The sequence below is a fragment of the Balaenoptera borealis genome, assembly GCF_965194805.1.
Source record: "Balaenoptera borealis genome assembly, chromosome: 13".
Taxonomy (NCBI): Eukaryota; Metazoa; Chordata; class Mammalia; order Artiodactyla; family Balaenopteridae; genus Balaenoptera; species Balaenoptera borealis.
The window spans coordinates 28,019,852-28,035,893 of NC_138870.1; the positions used below are offsets into that span (position 1 = coordinate 28,019,852).

The following is a 16,042-nucleotide window of genomic DNA, read 5'->3' on the forward strand; positions in this document are numbered from 1 at the left end:
TTATAAAGCATAGTATCAATATCTGATTCCTTTTTAAACAGTTTAAGATTCTGCCCTTAAAGCATCTTTCAGGAAACAGTTGCTCATTGGCATTTGTGAAATTCTTTTCAAAATATCTACTCCCCTGCTTGGGGTTTTGAGGCATGTGCAGGGCATATGGCACTAAGATTCTGAAGAGTGAATTGCTGGCTCCACACAAGCATTTTCTGCCTATCCAGAACTCTGAGAGCTGCTCTTTGTCCCGGCTCCTGCCATATGGAAGAGTCATGCCGAAAGGTCTGAAAAGACCTGCAGGAGCTGGTGACATCTGCAAGGAAGGAGGCAGACCTGACACTGCAACACTTCATGTGCCAGTGGGTACAGTGACTAATAACTAGGCTGACCCTAACCCAAGTGAAAATGGAGCAGATCTCTACGAAAAGATTCTCAGAGGTGTAAAGGTACACAGTAATAGCCTAGGAATGCATTGAGCAGAGAGGAGCAGGGGAAAATAAATTGTATAGTCTATTAGTGTAAGAGGAGTGTATCTTACTTTTTCAGTTCTGATAGTTTAGGTATACTCTAGTGTATTTTTGTTTGAGGCAATACTCTGAGAATCAGCTTTCAATATAGTATATATTTGCAAGTAAAAAAAGAAAGAAAACCAATCCCTTTATTTTATAGACGAATATCAAAAGTAAGATACTTTTTACATAGCATATTTATAATTATTTTGAAAAGTCAAGCCTGTGTATTCAGCTCCAAAAGAATCAAATGGGATTACTCATCAAATCAGTATTGTGTAACCATTATTGTTTTCCAAAGAATCACAAAAATAAATGACTTCTTAGTAAAGTGGTATTTAAACAAATATCAGGCTACAGCCCCAATGTACCAGCAGCTTTAAAACTACTTTGTGCATTATTTAAGCATAAGTCTGATAGAGTAATTGAGCCCTGTACATGCAGAGAGATCATATATTTCTCCCTAAATGTACTTATAGGTAAGTTTCAGAAACTAAACTAATTTTTTAAAATTTGGAAGCCATCATATTATTACATCAAATATGACTGAATTTTTTATACCTGATAATTATTACTAAATGCTAAAAAGTCTGCTTTAAATAAAATTTATATTGGAAAAATAATCAGTATATAAATTAAAATGCACATTCCATTTTTAAGTGGATAGTATTTTGTTAGTCTGTTCACTTGTAGGCACTTAATACAGTCTTGTTTTTTGTTGCAAAGAAGGGTTAGAGTGAGAGCCAAATATTTACTGAAGAGTTACTCAAAAATCACATACTCTCTTATGTGAATAAAATCTGATTCATTTGGGTTCTGTGTGACCTTGGGCAAGTTTCCTGGCCTCTTTGAGCCTTGGATTTTTTTTTTTTAAGCTCTGGAATTTTGTTTTGTTGTGTGTGTATACTACCTATAAAATAGGAATAATAATGGCACCCATTTTATAGACTTGTTGTAAGGACCAGTCAATCTGTGTAAAATACTTGTAACAGTCTGGCATATAACAAGCAATGAGTGACTAATAGTTAGCTGTTCTTATTGTGGTGATGCTATTATTGTTGTGATTAACCTAAAGAAAGGCTCCATGAGCCTGTGATGTCGTCACTTCCACCACAAAATCCCTAGTAACTTTTCACAAACCTTATATGTGAGTGATTAAACCATATGTCAGCAAGTTTACTTTGTGTTGGCTTTTGCAAGGTCAGGGACCTAATGTTAGAAGACCATCTGTGTGGAAGGAATATAGCTTTTACTAATAACTGCTGGCATACCCTTGGATTTTGCAAAATACGACCAGGATACCCACAATTTGCCACGTTCAGCTAGAGTATAATTTGCGGTCAGCAAAAAGATTGTTTCTTAGAAGCTTCCTATTTAAGATCTCGTAGGATATGGAAGACCTCAGGGGTGACTTCATTGCATAGCAATAATAGACATTATGACTTGTTTAATGAATTCTCTGACTTACAAAAGATGTATTATTTTATCATGGCACAAATTCTGCTGGATTGTTTTCTTTAAAGATATTAGCTAGAACTAGAATTAGAAAATACAAAAAAGTATAGTGGGTCAAGAAGATATCTCCACTATTAGAATAAAATGAAGGGCTTGAAAAGAATGAACTACTAATACTAATAACAACTTGGATGTATCTCAAATGCATTTTGATAAAGCAAGACTCAAAAGGCACATACTGTGTGATTCCATTTACATGACATTCTGGAACAAGCCAGATCAACAATTACTAGGAGCTGGTGGTGGAAGAGGAGTGGGGTTGACTGCAGAGACCTAAGAAAAGTTTCGATAGAAATGTTCTGTATCTTGATTGTGGTGGTGGTGGTGACATGATTGTAACCATTTGTCAAAACTCCTAGAACTATTCACCAAAAGGGTGAATTTTACTAATTCACCTCAGTAAATTTCATCTCAGTAAATCTGGCTTAAAAAACCAAAACAAATGGCTGTAGTGTTGGTGCAGGTCAGTATTTCCTGTGAGTGTGTAGAACTTTTTCTGAAATGTTGATAGAGTTCTTATGTATTTACTTATTACACTTAATTACATCTTTGAAAGTCACATTTTTAGTTCATTAAGTATTTTACTTTCTTCTCTATAAATAGTGATTGTCTAAAAATTTCTTGAAAGTTTATCAGTTTCATGGAATATACTGCATATGTTTCTTAGTATTTAAGTTTTTTTGTATTAATCAGGATGCTACAAATAACACCAGTATTACTCGACCTGGCTTAAACAATAAAGAAGTTTATTGGCTTCATCTCTGTGGTTATGGGATGGCTGCTTATAGCACTCAAGACTACATGTACCCTCATTTACATGGAGCAGCAAAGAGAGATCTCTTTTTCCATGGTTCTTCCTTAAGAGCAGGGAGCCTCCTTTTCCAAAGCTTCCAGTGCATATTCCCTCGTGTCTCACTGGCCCCTGAACCTATCGCTGTATACTCCTGATTGTGACACCATTCAAGGCTCCCCTTTTGATCTGTGGACAAGGTCAGTTTCCCCAAAGGAAAGGCGACATAGTAGTGGGGTAGACACACTAACCAAATCTGGATACCATTAAGAGATAGCGGGGAAGGGATGCCAGGTAGGCAAGCAACAATGCTAGTACTTCACTCTGAGTTTAAGTTAAACCAAAACTTTGACTAATTATGGAATTTGACTACTACATAGTTTTTTTTTTAATATTTATTTGGCTGCGCCGGGTCTTAGTTGTGGCACGCGGGATCTTCGTTGCTGCATGCGGGATCTTTTAGTTGCAGCATGTGGGCTCTTAATTGTGGCATGCAGGATCTAGTTCCCTAACCAGGGATCAAACCTGGGCCCTCTGCGATGAGATCCAGGAGTCTTAACCCCTGGACCACCAGGGAAGTCTCGATTACTACACAGTTCTTATTTCAGTGTTTCTGAGACCACAAATTATTTAAACGTATTATGTTACCTTACCCTAAAGACTTCACATAAAAATACCTCAGTTCTGTAAGAAGCAACATGGTAACTTACCACGTCAGAACATATATTGCATATAAAGCATAAAGTAGATGTCATATGTTTTTAACACAATGAAGCATTTATACAACTTAATAGCATTTTATACATAGTTTAAAATGTAGCATTTACACAAATCAGACACTGGTTTAAAGTACGCTTTGCTCTGCTTTGGTACTAAAGTTTTTACTAAACTCTTATTGTATTTCATACTCTCCTAGAATGAGAAAATTATTTCAGCAAAGTAACTAGGTAGAAACAACTCTGGATGGTACGCAGAGTCTGGATTTTATCCTGTCAGTGAGAAGAGGACTATTGAAGAATTTTGGTTTTTCCTATGGGAATTAGGATTAGGTGAGCAGAGCAGAGTTTTTGTTTTGTTTTGTTTTTAAATTTTATTTATTTATTTTTTGGCTGCGTTGGGTCTTCGTTGCTGTGTGCAGGCTTTCTCTAGTTGTGGCGAGCAGGGGCTACTCTTCGTTACAGAGCACAGGCTCTAGGCATGCTTGCTTCAGTAGTTGTGGCTTGGGGGCTCTAGAGCGCAGGCTCAGTAGTTGTGGTGCACAGGCTTAGTTGCTCCGCAGCACGTGGTTTCTTCCTGGACCAGGGATCGGCCCTGTGTCCCCTGCACTGGCAGGCGGATTCTTAACCACTGCTGTGCCACCAGGGACATCCCCAGAGCAGAGTTTTAGAAAAATTCCTCATACGATAGTATTCAAGGTGGGTTAGAACCAAAACAAATAACGGAATCAGTTAATTGGGCAACTATTGATTGGCCTGGGCTTGAGATAAGGTATGAGCAAAACAGGGTGGCAGTGATCAGAGCGTAAAAGATGGATGCTAAAGACAAAATGCCATGAATAGGAGTTGGTGGCTGACTGGATTTTGTGGTAGGGAATTAAGCTTAAAGTAATTTAAGTCAGCTAACTGGAAAGGGATGGAACCATTGCTAGGATGGTAAGGTTGGAGGGTGGCGGTAGGATGGAGATTTTACAGAAACGATGAGTTTGGTCTTAGATTGACAACATGTCAAAGTGGTAATAAATGTCCAGCAATAGTTAGTCATGTGAGACTGCTTCTCATTCATTCATTCAGTGATATTTTATTGAGTGCCAGTGTTTTATTGAAGCACTGCAGTAGATACAAGAGATGGAGCAGTTAACAAGGAAAAAATGTTCCTATCCTCATGGCACTAGCAAGGTTATACAAAGATATTTAAGAGTTAAGTAAATATAAACTGAAGAAATATTAAAGTCTAGATTTAATTAAAAATAATATAGATAGAGGGAGGTGGGTGCGAGCATAGGTGAAAGAAGATTAACAATGAGTTGATGTTGGATCTTGGTGATGGACACATGGGGGTTTGTTTTGCTATTTTGTCTACTTTTATATATGATAGAAATTTTTCCATAATAAAGTTTTTTTAAGGTAAAAAGTTCTGTGCATAGAGCTAATAATTAAACAAGATCTTTGAGAGAATGATAAAAACATGTCCAAAGAGTAGCCTGAGAGAGGTAGGGGGAAAATGAGGAAAGTAAAGTGTCTGGGAAGTAAAAAAGATAAAAGATGTTTCAAGGAAAAGGTGGAAGATAGTGTTGATACAGAGATCAAAGAAGTTATCATAGATTAAATCTAGCTGATTTCTAATTTTCATTTCTGTTTGGATGTTCCTTGATGACTGAAAGGAATTGGGTACCTGAGAAGCTTAAGAAAACTTTTGATGAAACCATTTTTTTTAAATCAATTTTTCAAAATTTTTATTTATTTATTTATTTGTTTGTTTGTTTTTGGCTGCATTGGGTCTTCGTTGCTACAAGCGGGCTTTCTCTAGTTGTGGTGAGCGAGGGCTACTCTTCATTGCGGTGCCCGGGCTTCTCATTGTGGTGGCTTCTTTTGTTTCAGAGCACAGGCTCTAGGTGCATGGGCTTCAATAGTTGTGACACGCAGGCTCCATAGTTGTGGCTTGCGGGCTCTAGAGCGCAGGCTCAGTAGTTGTGGCACATGGGCTTAGTTGCTCCGTGGCATGTGGGATCTTCCCGGACCAGGGCTCGAACCCATGTCCCCTGCACTGGCAGTTGGATTCTTAACCACTGCACCACCAGGGGAGTCCTTGATGAAACCATTTGATAATATTTATTACTTGAGAAATACTGTCCAAGCTTTATTTCCTAATATGTGAATATCTGTTCTGTTTTCAGGAGACTAATGAGCAAAAACTTCACAAAATAGCCAATGAACTTTTGCTTACAGAAAGAGCTTACGTCAGCCGACTTGACCTCTTAGATCAGGTAATATTTTCCCTTTCAGTATTTTATTTTTTAGCATTATACATCATTTTAACTTAGTGATTTAAATGTTTTAGAAACTGCAAGAAGGACCTAGCCATTTTTGGCAAGTGAAAGCTACTTCCTCAAGGAGCTCTCTAACATTTTCAGCTCTGTCAGTGAATTCATTAGGTATAAAGGTTTCATAATTCATAAAAAACAGATTGAAGGACTCTCTGTATGAGTCGCAAAATGCCTTTATCTGTGTCTTTCAATCCTAAACACTACTCTGTTTCTTGCCCACTTATTGTGATCCTGAAGGCCGTGTTAGTAAATAGGAGATTCTGCTGTTGACATGAATACATCACTGATTCTTGTCTCACTTGCTGTTCAGCCCTTGTGAATGATCTGAATTGCTGCAGTCATAGGGCCAGAAGAAATTTTGAGAGTTCACTTGTTCGGCACGTTAAAAACAGTGCCAGGTGTAAATATTTGTTGAATATGTGAATAACATTTTGTACTTTCATCATGGTAGATGCTTGTGAATCATCTCAAATATACATTTGCAAAGAAAGTTTTAAAATGCATCATTAAGAATAACTGTTAAACACGATGGCCTCTTAATCCTGTTTCAGTGATAAAAGATCAAGATAATTGGTAGATTGTCTGCTAATACAGACTCCTCTTATTAAAAGATAAAGTTGCCAACTTTGAGTAAATTAGTTGCAAGAAGAGGTCCCGCTATTGCAGTTGGAAAAATGGAACTTCGTGGGAGCAGGCCATCCTTGGCACACCTCTTTATCAGTTCCTAGAGTAGACTACATGCCTGTTAGGGTGAGCCTTAAGGGGCGGGATTAAGACTTGTGTTCTCTGAGACAATGTGTTTGTGACTCACATACTCACTTTCCTAAGAATTTCACCATTAAGTCAATCAATTCATGTTGGTTTGTGCCTTTGAAACAATGTTTCTCCTCATGGCGATTACAGACCTGAAACTTTTAGGTATTCCCCTAGTGGAAATGTGTTTTTTCCTCATTGCACTTTTTTTTTTTTCTTTCTTTTTTTTTTTCAGCCATATTATCTTGTCAGCTACTGTTGCTGACCTTTTAGAATTTAGTCTTAATTACTAAAATAACCTATTGGAGTCTCTAAGGACATAATTTTGTATTCTTTTTGCCTCCCAAGAAAATGCAATGGAGGTGAATTTAGAAAATAAACAACCATCTGGACATTATGAAAGAACAGACCTCCTTCTGCCTACATTTAACAGAATGGCAATTAAGAGGTATAGTAGCCCTACTGGAGTAAAGCTAAGACTGCAAAACTTTTTTTTACTGTTTTTAAGATACTTGTTATTATGTACAAGAGAAGATCTTTTTATCCTCATTTCTGAGTTTTAAGTTACCATGCATTATTATTTACTAAAGCAGGGAAACATGTGAGAACTGAAATACTCTTTTGTTCATGCATTGACCACATGTTTTTTAAGCACCTTTTCTACTGTGAGAAGTAAATCACAATGTTCTACCTCCCCAAGGAGTGTACAGTTTTAATAGGGAAAATGAGATACATGCTAACAAATTATAATAAAGGGCAATATGTAATATGTGCCATAGAAGTCATTCAAAATATAAGGAGGAGTGGAAAATACCACAATTATTATGCATCTATATAGTTTTCCATCTTTTAACTCTGCCTATGGATAGGAAGGGTAAATCCTGTTACCCTCAACTGGAAATTCTCTGGAACAGAAAAGATTAACATCCCACATAGAGGCATAGCCTAGGTTAGAGTCAAAGCTTCCTAATTCTAATTCCTGGTTCTTCTTAAAGCATATACTCACTCCTACATTTCAAAAATGATTGATTTCTTGAATCACGAACTTTTCCATTTATTCAACAGAAAGTTACTAAGAGCCCACTATGTGCCTTAGCACAGTGCTAGATGGTTGACCAATAAATTTGAAGTAATGTTTGCATTAATTCTCTTATTCAGGTATTTTATTGCAAACTACTGGAAGAAGCAAATCGGGGCTCATTTCCAGCAGAGATGGTGAATAAAATCTTTTCTAATATTTCATCAATAAATGCCTTCCATAGTAAATTCCTATTGCCAGAGCTGGAGAAAAGAATGCAAGAATGGTAAGAGGCATAGATAACAAATAATATATCTAAGGCAGTCATACTAGAAGCTGTGTTATTCAGCTGTTAAATTGAAATAATAATGCTACACAGAGCTGTAAACAAACATTTACGCAAAGATTTTATGTTAAAGATCACTGAAAGACCTTGTGGTACATTTTTGTCTTTAGTTGAAAAAGGTTTCATCTCTCCTTTCCAAACTATAGTTTGATTAGTGGAGACAAGATATTAAGGGTAACCTGGAGCTTCAAGAATTCCAAGAGTAAAGCATCTCTCTTTACTGTGTCATTCCTAAACTCCCTGTAAAAAGGTGCTTTTTCGCTCTCTACCAATCTCATAGCAAAGTGGATCTGACAAAGCTCAGGGTATGTGTAGAAAGTGATTACTTCATTTGGAGTCCTCTTAATTCACTCATTCTATAAGAAATCTTAACAACTTGTTTCTATGTTTTATACAGGGAAACTACCCCTAGAATTGGTGACATCCTTCAGAAATTGGCCCCATTCCTTAAGATGTATGGAGAATATGTGAAGGGATTTGATAACGCAATGGAATTGGTTAAAAACATGACAGAGCGTATTCCCCAGTTCAAATCAATAATTGAAGAAATTCAGGTAATAGGACTCTTTTGTTCAAGGCTATAATTACTTTTTCTGTACAAATCATAAGGTCTTCTAGATCTAAAATTTAGATTGAGAGATTTGAGACACCTGGCCAAATTCCATTCTGGTCTGAATTATGCAGAAATCATCTCTGCAAAGTTAAAATATTTATTGAACATGTGCAAATACTGAACAGTGAATTCTCCATTTGCTTTTGAGGCAAGGAGAGTCTGGCTTTATCAGGGTCCACATTAATTTACAAAGTAAGTTCCCATTCAGCTCTGTGTCTCTCTTGCTTGCTTTCAGAGGTTGAGATGTTGGAATGACTATAAATGAATATAAAGAATGATTGCTATAAACCCTGACATTTTGGAAACATAATTACAGTTGACCCTTGAACAACATAAGGGTTATGGGTGCTGATCCCAAATGTGTTTGAAAATCCCAGGATAAGTTTACTGTCAGCCCTCCATATCCGTGGTTATGAATCATGAATTCAACCAACCATGGATTATGTAGTACTGTAGTATGCATTTGCTGAAAAAAAAAATGTGCATATAAGTTGACCTGTGCGGTTCAAACCCATGTTCAAGGATCAACTGTTTTCTGTTTTATTTCATTTTGGGGTTTTTTTTTTTGGTCATTTTATATATGTGTCCTGACTTTTAAAATTTCATCAAACCTGGATAATACATTTTAATAATATCATAGTAATTTCTGTTTGATTCTCTAGTCAAAACTGTTAATCATTTCTTCTTTGCTAAAGTTTAAATATTGAAAAGGAATTCTTTAGATCACATAAGGTTATTTGGGTGGGGATTCTTTTGCTCCTTGACTGCCTTCTTTTGTGTTACATAAATATGTATATATTTATTTTTTATAAATTTATTTTATTTATTTATTTATTTTTGGCTGCATTGGGTCTTCGTTGCTGTGCGCGGGCTTTCTCCAGTTGCGGTGAGCGGGGGCAACTCTTTGTTGAGGTGCGTGGGCTTCTCATTGCAATGGCTTCTACTGTTGCAGAGCATGGACTCCAGGAGCACAGGCTTCAGTAGTTGTGGCTCGCAGGCTCTAGAGTGCCGGCTCAGCAGTTGTGGCACACAGGCCCAGCTGCTCCATGGCATGTGGGATCTTCCTGCACCAGGGCTCGAACCCATGTCCCCTACATTGGCAGGTGGACTCCCAACCACTGCGCCACCAGGGAAGCCCCTGTGTTACATAAATATTTTTATATGTGTTTTAAACTCATTAATATAGTGAAATGATCACTGTTTTGTACGATTTTATGTCTTTTAAAGAAGTTAAGAGAATATTAAAAAAGATATATTTATGCAAATCAATGTGATGCTGACAACATCAACAAAAGAAAAGACAAAAACCACATGATCATCTCAATAGATGCAGAAAAAGCATTTGATAAAATGCAACATCCATTCATGATTAAAAACTCTTACCAAAACGGGTATTGAAGGAACATATCTCAACATAATAAAAACTATTTATGAAAAACCCACAGCCAGCATAACACGCAACGGTGAAAAGCTTGAAAGCCTTCCCACTAAAATCTGGAGCAAGACAATGATGCCCATTCTCACCACTTCTATTCAACATAGTATTGGAAGTCCTAGCCACAGCAATCAGACAAGAAAAAGAAATAAAAGGTATCCAAATTGGAAGAGAAGTGGTAAAATTGTCATTATATGCATATGACATGATACTATATATAGAAAACCCTTAAAGACTCCACACAGAAACTACTAGAAACTGATAAACGAATTCAGCAACATAGCAGGATACAAGATTAACATACATAAATCTGTTGCATTTCTTTACACTAACAATGAAATATCAAAAAGGGAAAATAAAAAAACAATCCCTTTTAAAATTGCAGCAAAAAAAAAAAAATACTTAGGAATAAAACCTGACGAAGGAGGTAAAAGATTTATATGCTGAGAATTATAAAACATTGATAAAGGAAATTGAAGATGATTCAAAGAAATGGAAAACTATCCCATGCTCTTGGATTGGAAAAATTAATATTGTTAAAATAGCCATACTACCGGAAGTAGTCTACAGGTTTAATACAATCCCTATCAAAATACCCATGACATTTTTTACAGAACTAGAACAAATAATCCTAAAATTTATATGGAACCATAAAAGACCCAGAATTGCCAAAGCAATCCTGAGGAAAAAGAAGAAAGTTGGGGGCATAACCCTCTGAGACTTCAGACAATACTATAAAGCTACAATAATCAAAACAGTGTGATATTGGTATAAAAACAGACATGTGGATCAATGGAACAGAATAGAGAGCCCAGAAATAAACCCACACACCTATGGTCAGTTAATCTTCGACAAAGGAGACAAAAATATACAATGGAGAAAAAACAGTCTCTTCAGCAATTGGTGTTGGGAAACCTGAACAGCTGCATGTAAATCAATGAAGTTAGAACACACCCTCACACCATACACAAAAATAAATTCAAAATGGCTTAAAGACTTAAATATAAGACATGACACCATAAAACTCCTAGAAGAGAATATAGCAAAACATTCTCTGACAGAAATTGTACCAGTGTTTTCTTAGGTCAGTCTCCTGAGGCAATAAAAATAAAAGCAAAAATAAACAAATGGGACCTAGTCAAACTTATAAGCTTTTGCACAGCAAAGGAAACTGTAAGCAAAATGAAGAGATAGCCTATGGACTGGGAGAAAATATTTGCAAATGGTACAACCGACAAGGGCTTAATTTCCAAAATATACAAATGACTCATACAACTCAATGACAAAAAAGCAAACAACCCAATCAAAAAATGGGCAGATGACCTAAATAGACATTTCTCCAAAGAAGACATACAGATGGCCAAAAGGCACATAAAAAGATGATCAACATCACTAATTATTAGAGAAATGCAAATCAAAATTACAGTGAGGTATCATCTCACACCAGTCAGAATGGCCATCATTTAAAAGTCTACAAATAAATGCTGGAGAGGATGTTGAAAAGAGGGAACCCTCCAACACTGTTGGTGGGGATGTAAATTGGTGCAGCCACTATGGAGAATAGTATGGAGGTTCCTTAAAAAACTTAGAGTAACCATATGATCCAGCAATCCCACTCCTGGGCGTATATCCAGAGACAACTCTAATTCGAAAAGATACATGCACCCCAATGTTCATAGCAGCACTATTTACAATAGCCAAGACATGGAAGCAACTTAAATGTCCATCGACAGTTGAATGGATAAAGAGGATGTAGTATATATACACAGTGGAATACTACTCAGCCATAAAAGTGAATGAAATAATGTCATCTGTGGCAACATGGATGGACCTAGAGATTATCATACTAAGTGAAGTAAGTCAGAAAGAGAAAGACAAATACCATATGACATCACTTATATGTGGAATCTAAAATATGACACAAATGAACTTATTTACGAAACAAACAGACTCAAAGACATAGAAAACAAGCTTATGGTTACCAAAGAGGAAAGGGGGGTGCGGGAGGGATAAATTAGGAGTTTGGGATTAGCAGATACAAACTACTATATATAAAATAGATAAGCAACAAGGTCCTACTGTATAGCACCAGGAAATATATTCAATATCCTGTGATAAACCATAATGGAAAAGAATATGGATAGAGAATATATATGTGTAACTGAATCACTTTGCTGTACACCAGAAACTAACACAACATTGTAAATCAACTATTCTTCAATTTGAAAAAAGAAAAAAGTCTACAAATATGTTTTTAACCCGTATATTTACCATTTCTGGAATAAGTTCCTTTCAGTATGAAAATGATGTGTTTCTTGTGAGGTAGAGTGAATAGCAATGAATTTTCTTGGGCTTTGTTTATTTGGAAAATATTTTTTTCTTCACTGTTGAATGATAGCATTGCTAGACACAGAATTCTTGGCTGATAGCTTTTTTCTTTCAGCAATTTGAATGTCATTTCACTGCTTTCTGTCCTCCCTTGTGTCAGATGAGAAGTTAGCCCTTAATTGTATTGACAGTCCCCTGTATGTAATGAATCGCTTTTCTCTTGCTGCTTTCAAAGTTTTCTCTTTGTTTTTGGCTTTTAATAGTTTGAAAATGATGTGGATCTTTTTTGTATTTATCCTGCTTGGAGTAGATTGAGCTTCTTGGTTGTGTAGATTTTTTTAAATCAGTTTGAGAAGTTTTCAGCCATTGTTTCTTTGAATTTCATATTTTCATTACCCAAGTTTCTTTCTTTTTTTTTTTTAAATTTATGTATTTATTTATTTTTGGCTGCGCTGGGTCTTCGTTGCCGTGCACAGGCTTTCTCTAGTTGTGGCGAGCAGGGGCTACTCTTCGTTGAGGTGTGTGGGCTTCTCATTGTGGTGGCTTCTCTTGTTGCGGAGCACGGACTCTAGGCACGCAGGCTTCAGTAACAGGCTTTGGTGCGTGGGCTCAGTAGTTGTGGCTCGTGGGCTCTAGAGCGCAGGCTCAGTAGTTGTGGCACACGAGCTTAGTTGCTCAGCATCATGTGGGATCTTCCCGGACCAGGGCTTGAACCCATGTCCCCTGCATTGGCAGGTGGATTCTTAACCACTGCTCCACCAGGGAAGTCCCATTATGTGAGTTTCTGAGACCTGTTCACTTTTCTTCCTTTTTTCTCTTTGTTCTTTAGACTGTATGATTTCAATTAATATGCCTTCAAGTTGATTGATTCTTCTGCCATCTTATTTCTGCTGTTGAGTCTCTGGGGTGAATTTTTCATTTCAGTTATTGTACTTTTCAACTCCAGAGTTTTCATTTGGTTCTTTTTTATACTGTCTGATTCCTCCTTGAAAATTGCTATGTATGCATGTATTGTTGTTATACTTTTCATGTTCTTCAAATATGATTACCTTTATTTCTTTGAACATACATATAATAGCTGTGTTGAAACCTTTGCTACATCCAGTATCTAAGTTCACTCAGAGACAATTTTATTTGACTGCCTTTTTTCTTCAGTGTAGGTTAATACTTCACTATTTATTTGAATATCTCTTTTTTTTTTGCTGAATATTGGACATTATAATTTGTTTGTTTATTTATTTATTTTTGGCTGCGTTGGGTCTTTGTTGCTGCGCATGGGCTTTCTCTAGTTGTGGCGAGTGGGAGCTACTCTTCGTTGAGGGCGTGGGCTTCTCATTGCGGTGACTTCTTTTGTTGCAGAGCACGGGCTCTAGGCGCGCGGGCTTCAGTAGTTGTGGTGCATGGGCTTAGTTGCTCTGCGGCATGTGGCATCTTCCCGGACCAGGGCTCAAACCCGTGTCCCCTGCATTGGCAGGCAGATTCTTTTTTTTGTTTTGTTTTGTTTTGTTTTGTTTTTGTTTTTAAGATTTTTAGAAATTTCATGTAATGTCTGAAACATTTATATTAACATATTTCCATACAAATAACCCAATGAAAGTTTAGTATTAGTTGTTTTGTTTGTTTGTTTTTTTATACTGCAGGTTCTTATTAGGCATCAATTTTATACACATCAGTGTATACATGTCAATCCCAATCGCCCAATTCAGCACACCACCATCCCCACCCCACCGCAGTTTTCCCCCCTTGGTGTCCATATGTCCATTCTCTACATCTGTGTCTCAACTTCTGCCCTGCAAACCGGCTCATCTGTACCATTTTTCTAGGTTCCACATACATGCATTAATATACGATATTTGTTTTTCTCTTTCTGACTTACTTCACTCTGTATGACAGTCTCTAGATCCATCCACGTCTCAACAAATGACTCAATTTCGTTCCTTTTTATGGCTGAGTAATATTCTATTGTATATATGTCCCACAAATTCTTTATCCATTCGTCTGTTGATGGGCATTTAGGTTGCTTCCATGACCTGGCTATTGTAAATAGTGCTGCAATGAACATTCGGGTGCATGTGTCTTTTTGAATTACGGTTTTCTCTGGGTATATGCCCAGTAGTGGGATTGCTGGGTCATATGGTAATTCTATTTTTAGTTTTTTAAGGAACCTCCATATTGTTCTCCATAGTGGCTGTGTCAATTTACATTCCCACCAACAGTGCAACAGGGTTCCCTTTTCTCCACACCCTCTCCAGCATTTGTTGTTTGTAGATTTTCTGATGATGCCCATTCTAACAGGAGTGAGGTGATACCTCATTGTAGTTTTGATTTGCATTTCTCTAATAATTAGTGATGTTGAGCATCTTTTCATGTGCTTCATGGCCGTCTGTATGTCTTCTTTGGAGAAATGTCTATTTAAGTCTTCTGCCCATTTTTGGATTGGGGTGTTTGTTTCTTTAATATTGAGCTGAATGAGCTGTTTATATATTTTGGAGATTAATCCTTTGTCCGTTGATTCATTTGCAAATATTTTCTCCCATTCTGAGGGTTGTCTTTTCGTCTTGTTTATGGTTTCCTTTGCTGTGCAAAAGCTTTGAAGTTTCATTATGTCCCACTTGTTTATTTTTGTTTTTATTTTTTTTGTTTTTATTACTCTAGGAGGTGGATCAAAAAAGATCTTTCTGTGATTTATGTCAAAGAGTGTTCTTCCTATGTTTTCCTCTAAGAGTTTTATAGTGTCCAGTCTTATATTTAGGTCTCTAATCCATTTTGAGTTTATTTTTGTGTATGGTGTTAGGGAGTATTCTAATTTTATTCTTCTACATGTAGCTGTCCAGTTTTCCCAGCACCACTTATTGAAGAGACTGTCTTTTCTCCATTGTATATCTTTGCCTCCTTTGTCATAGATTAGTTGACCATAGGTGCGTGGGTTAATCTCTGGGCTTTCTATCTTGTTCCATTGATCTATGTTTCTGTTTTTGTGCCAGTACCATATTGTCTTGATTACTGTAGCTTTGTAGTATAGTCTGAAGTCAGGGAGTCTGATTCCTCCAGCTCCATTTTTTTGCCTCAAGACTGCTTTGGCTATTCGGGGGCTTTTGTGTCTCCATACAAATTTTAAGATGACTTGTTCTAGCTCCGTAAAAAATGCCATTGGTAATTTGATAGGGATTGCATTGAATCTGTAGATTGCTTTGGGTAGTATACTCATTTTCACAATGTTGATTCTTCCAATCCAAGAACATGGTATATCTCTCCATCTGTTGGTATCACCTTTAATTTCTTTCTTCAGTGTCTTATAGTTTTCTGCATACAGGTCTTTTGTCTCCCTAGGTAGGTTTATTTCTAGGTATTTTATTCTTTTTGTTGCAATGGTAAATGGAAGTGTTTCCATAATTTCTCTTTCAGATTTTTCATCATTAGTGTATAGGAATGCAAGAGATTTCTGTGCATTAATTTTGTATCCTGCAACTTTACCATATTCATTAATTAGCTCTAGCAGTTTTCTGGTGGCAGTTTTAGGATTCTCTATGTATAGTATCATGTCATCCGCAAACAGTGACAGTTTTACTTCTTCTTTTCCAATTTGTATTCCTTTTATTTCTTTTTCTTCTCTGATTGCTGTGGCTAGGACTTCCAGAACTATGTTGAATAATAGTGGTGAGAGTGGACATCCTTGTCTCGTTCCTGATCTTAGAGGA

The 16,042-nt window shown here is 36.7% G+C and overlaps 1 protein-coding gene across 18 annotated transcripts in view; it reads left to right on the forward strand.

The window, feature by feature from the left end:
* Positions 1–16,042, forward strand: part of FGD4 (FYVE, RhoGEF and PH domain containing 4) — a 220,626-nt gene that overhangs the window by 164,975 nt on the left and 39,609 nt on the right. For 8 of the 18 annotated variants that reach the window (XM_082352075.1, XM_082352074.1, XM_082352065.1 and 5 more), the window contains 3 exons: positions 5,702–5,791; positions 7,763–7,908; positions 8,366–8,522. The exons of 1 other annotated variant lie outside the window; for it this stretch is intronic. In XM_082352075.1, coding sequence (XP_082208201.1) covers positions 5,702–5,791; positions 7,763–7,908; positions 8,366–8,522 — 393 coding nt within the window. 9 more of the 18 variants (XR_014233663.1, XM_082352067.1, XM_082352072.1 and 6 more) reach the window with 9 other exon arrangements.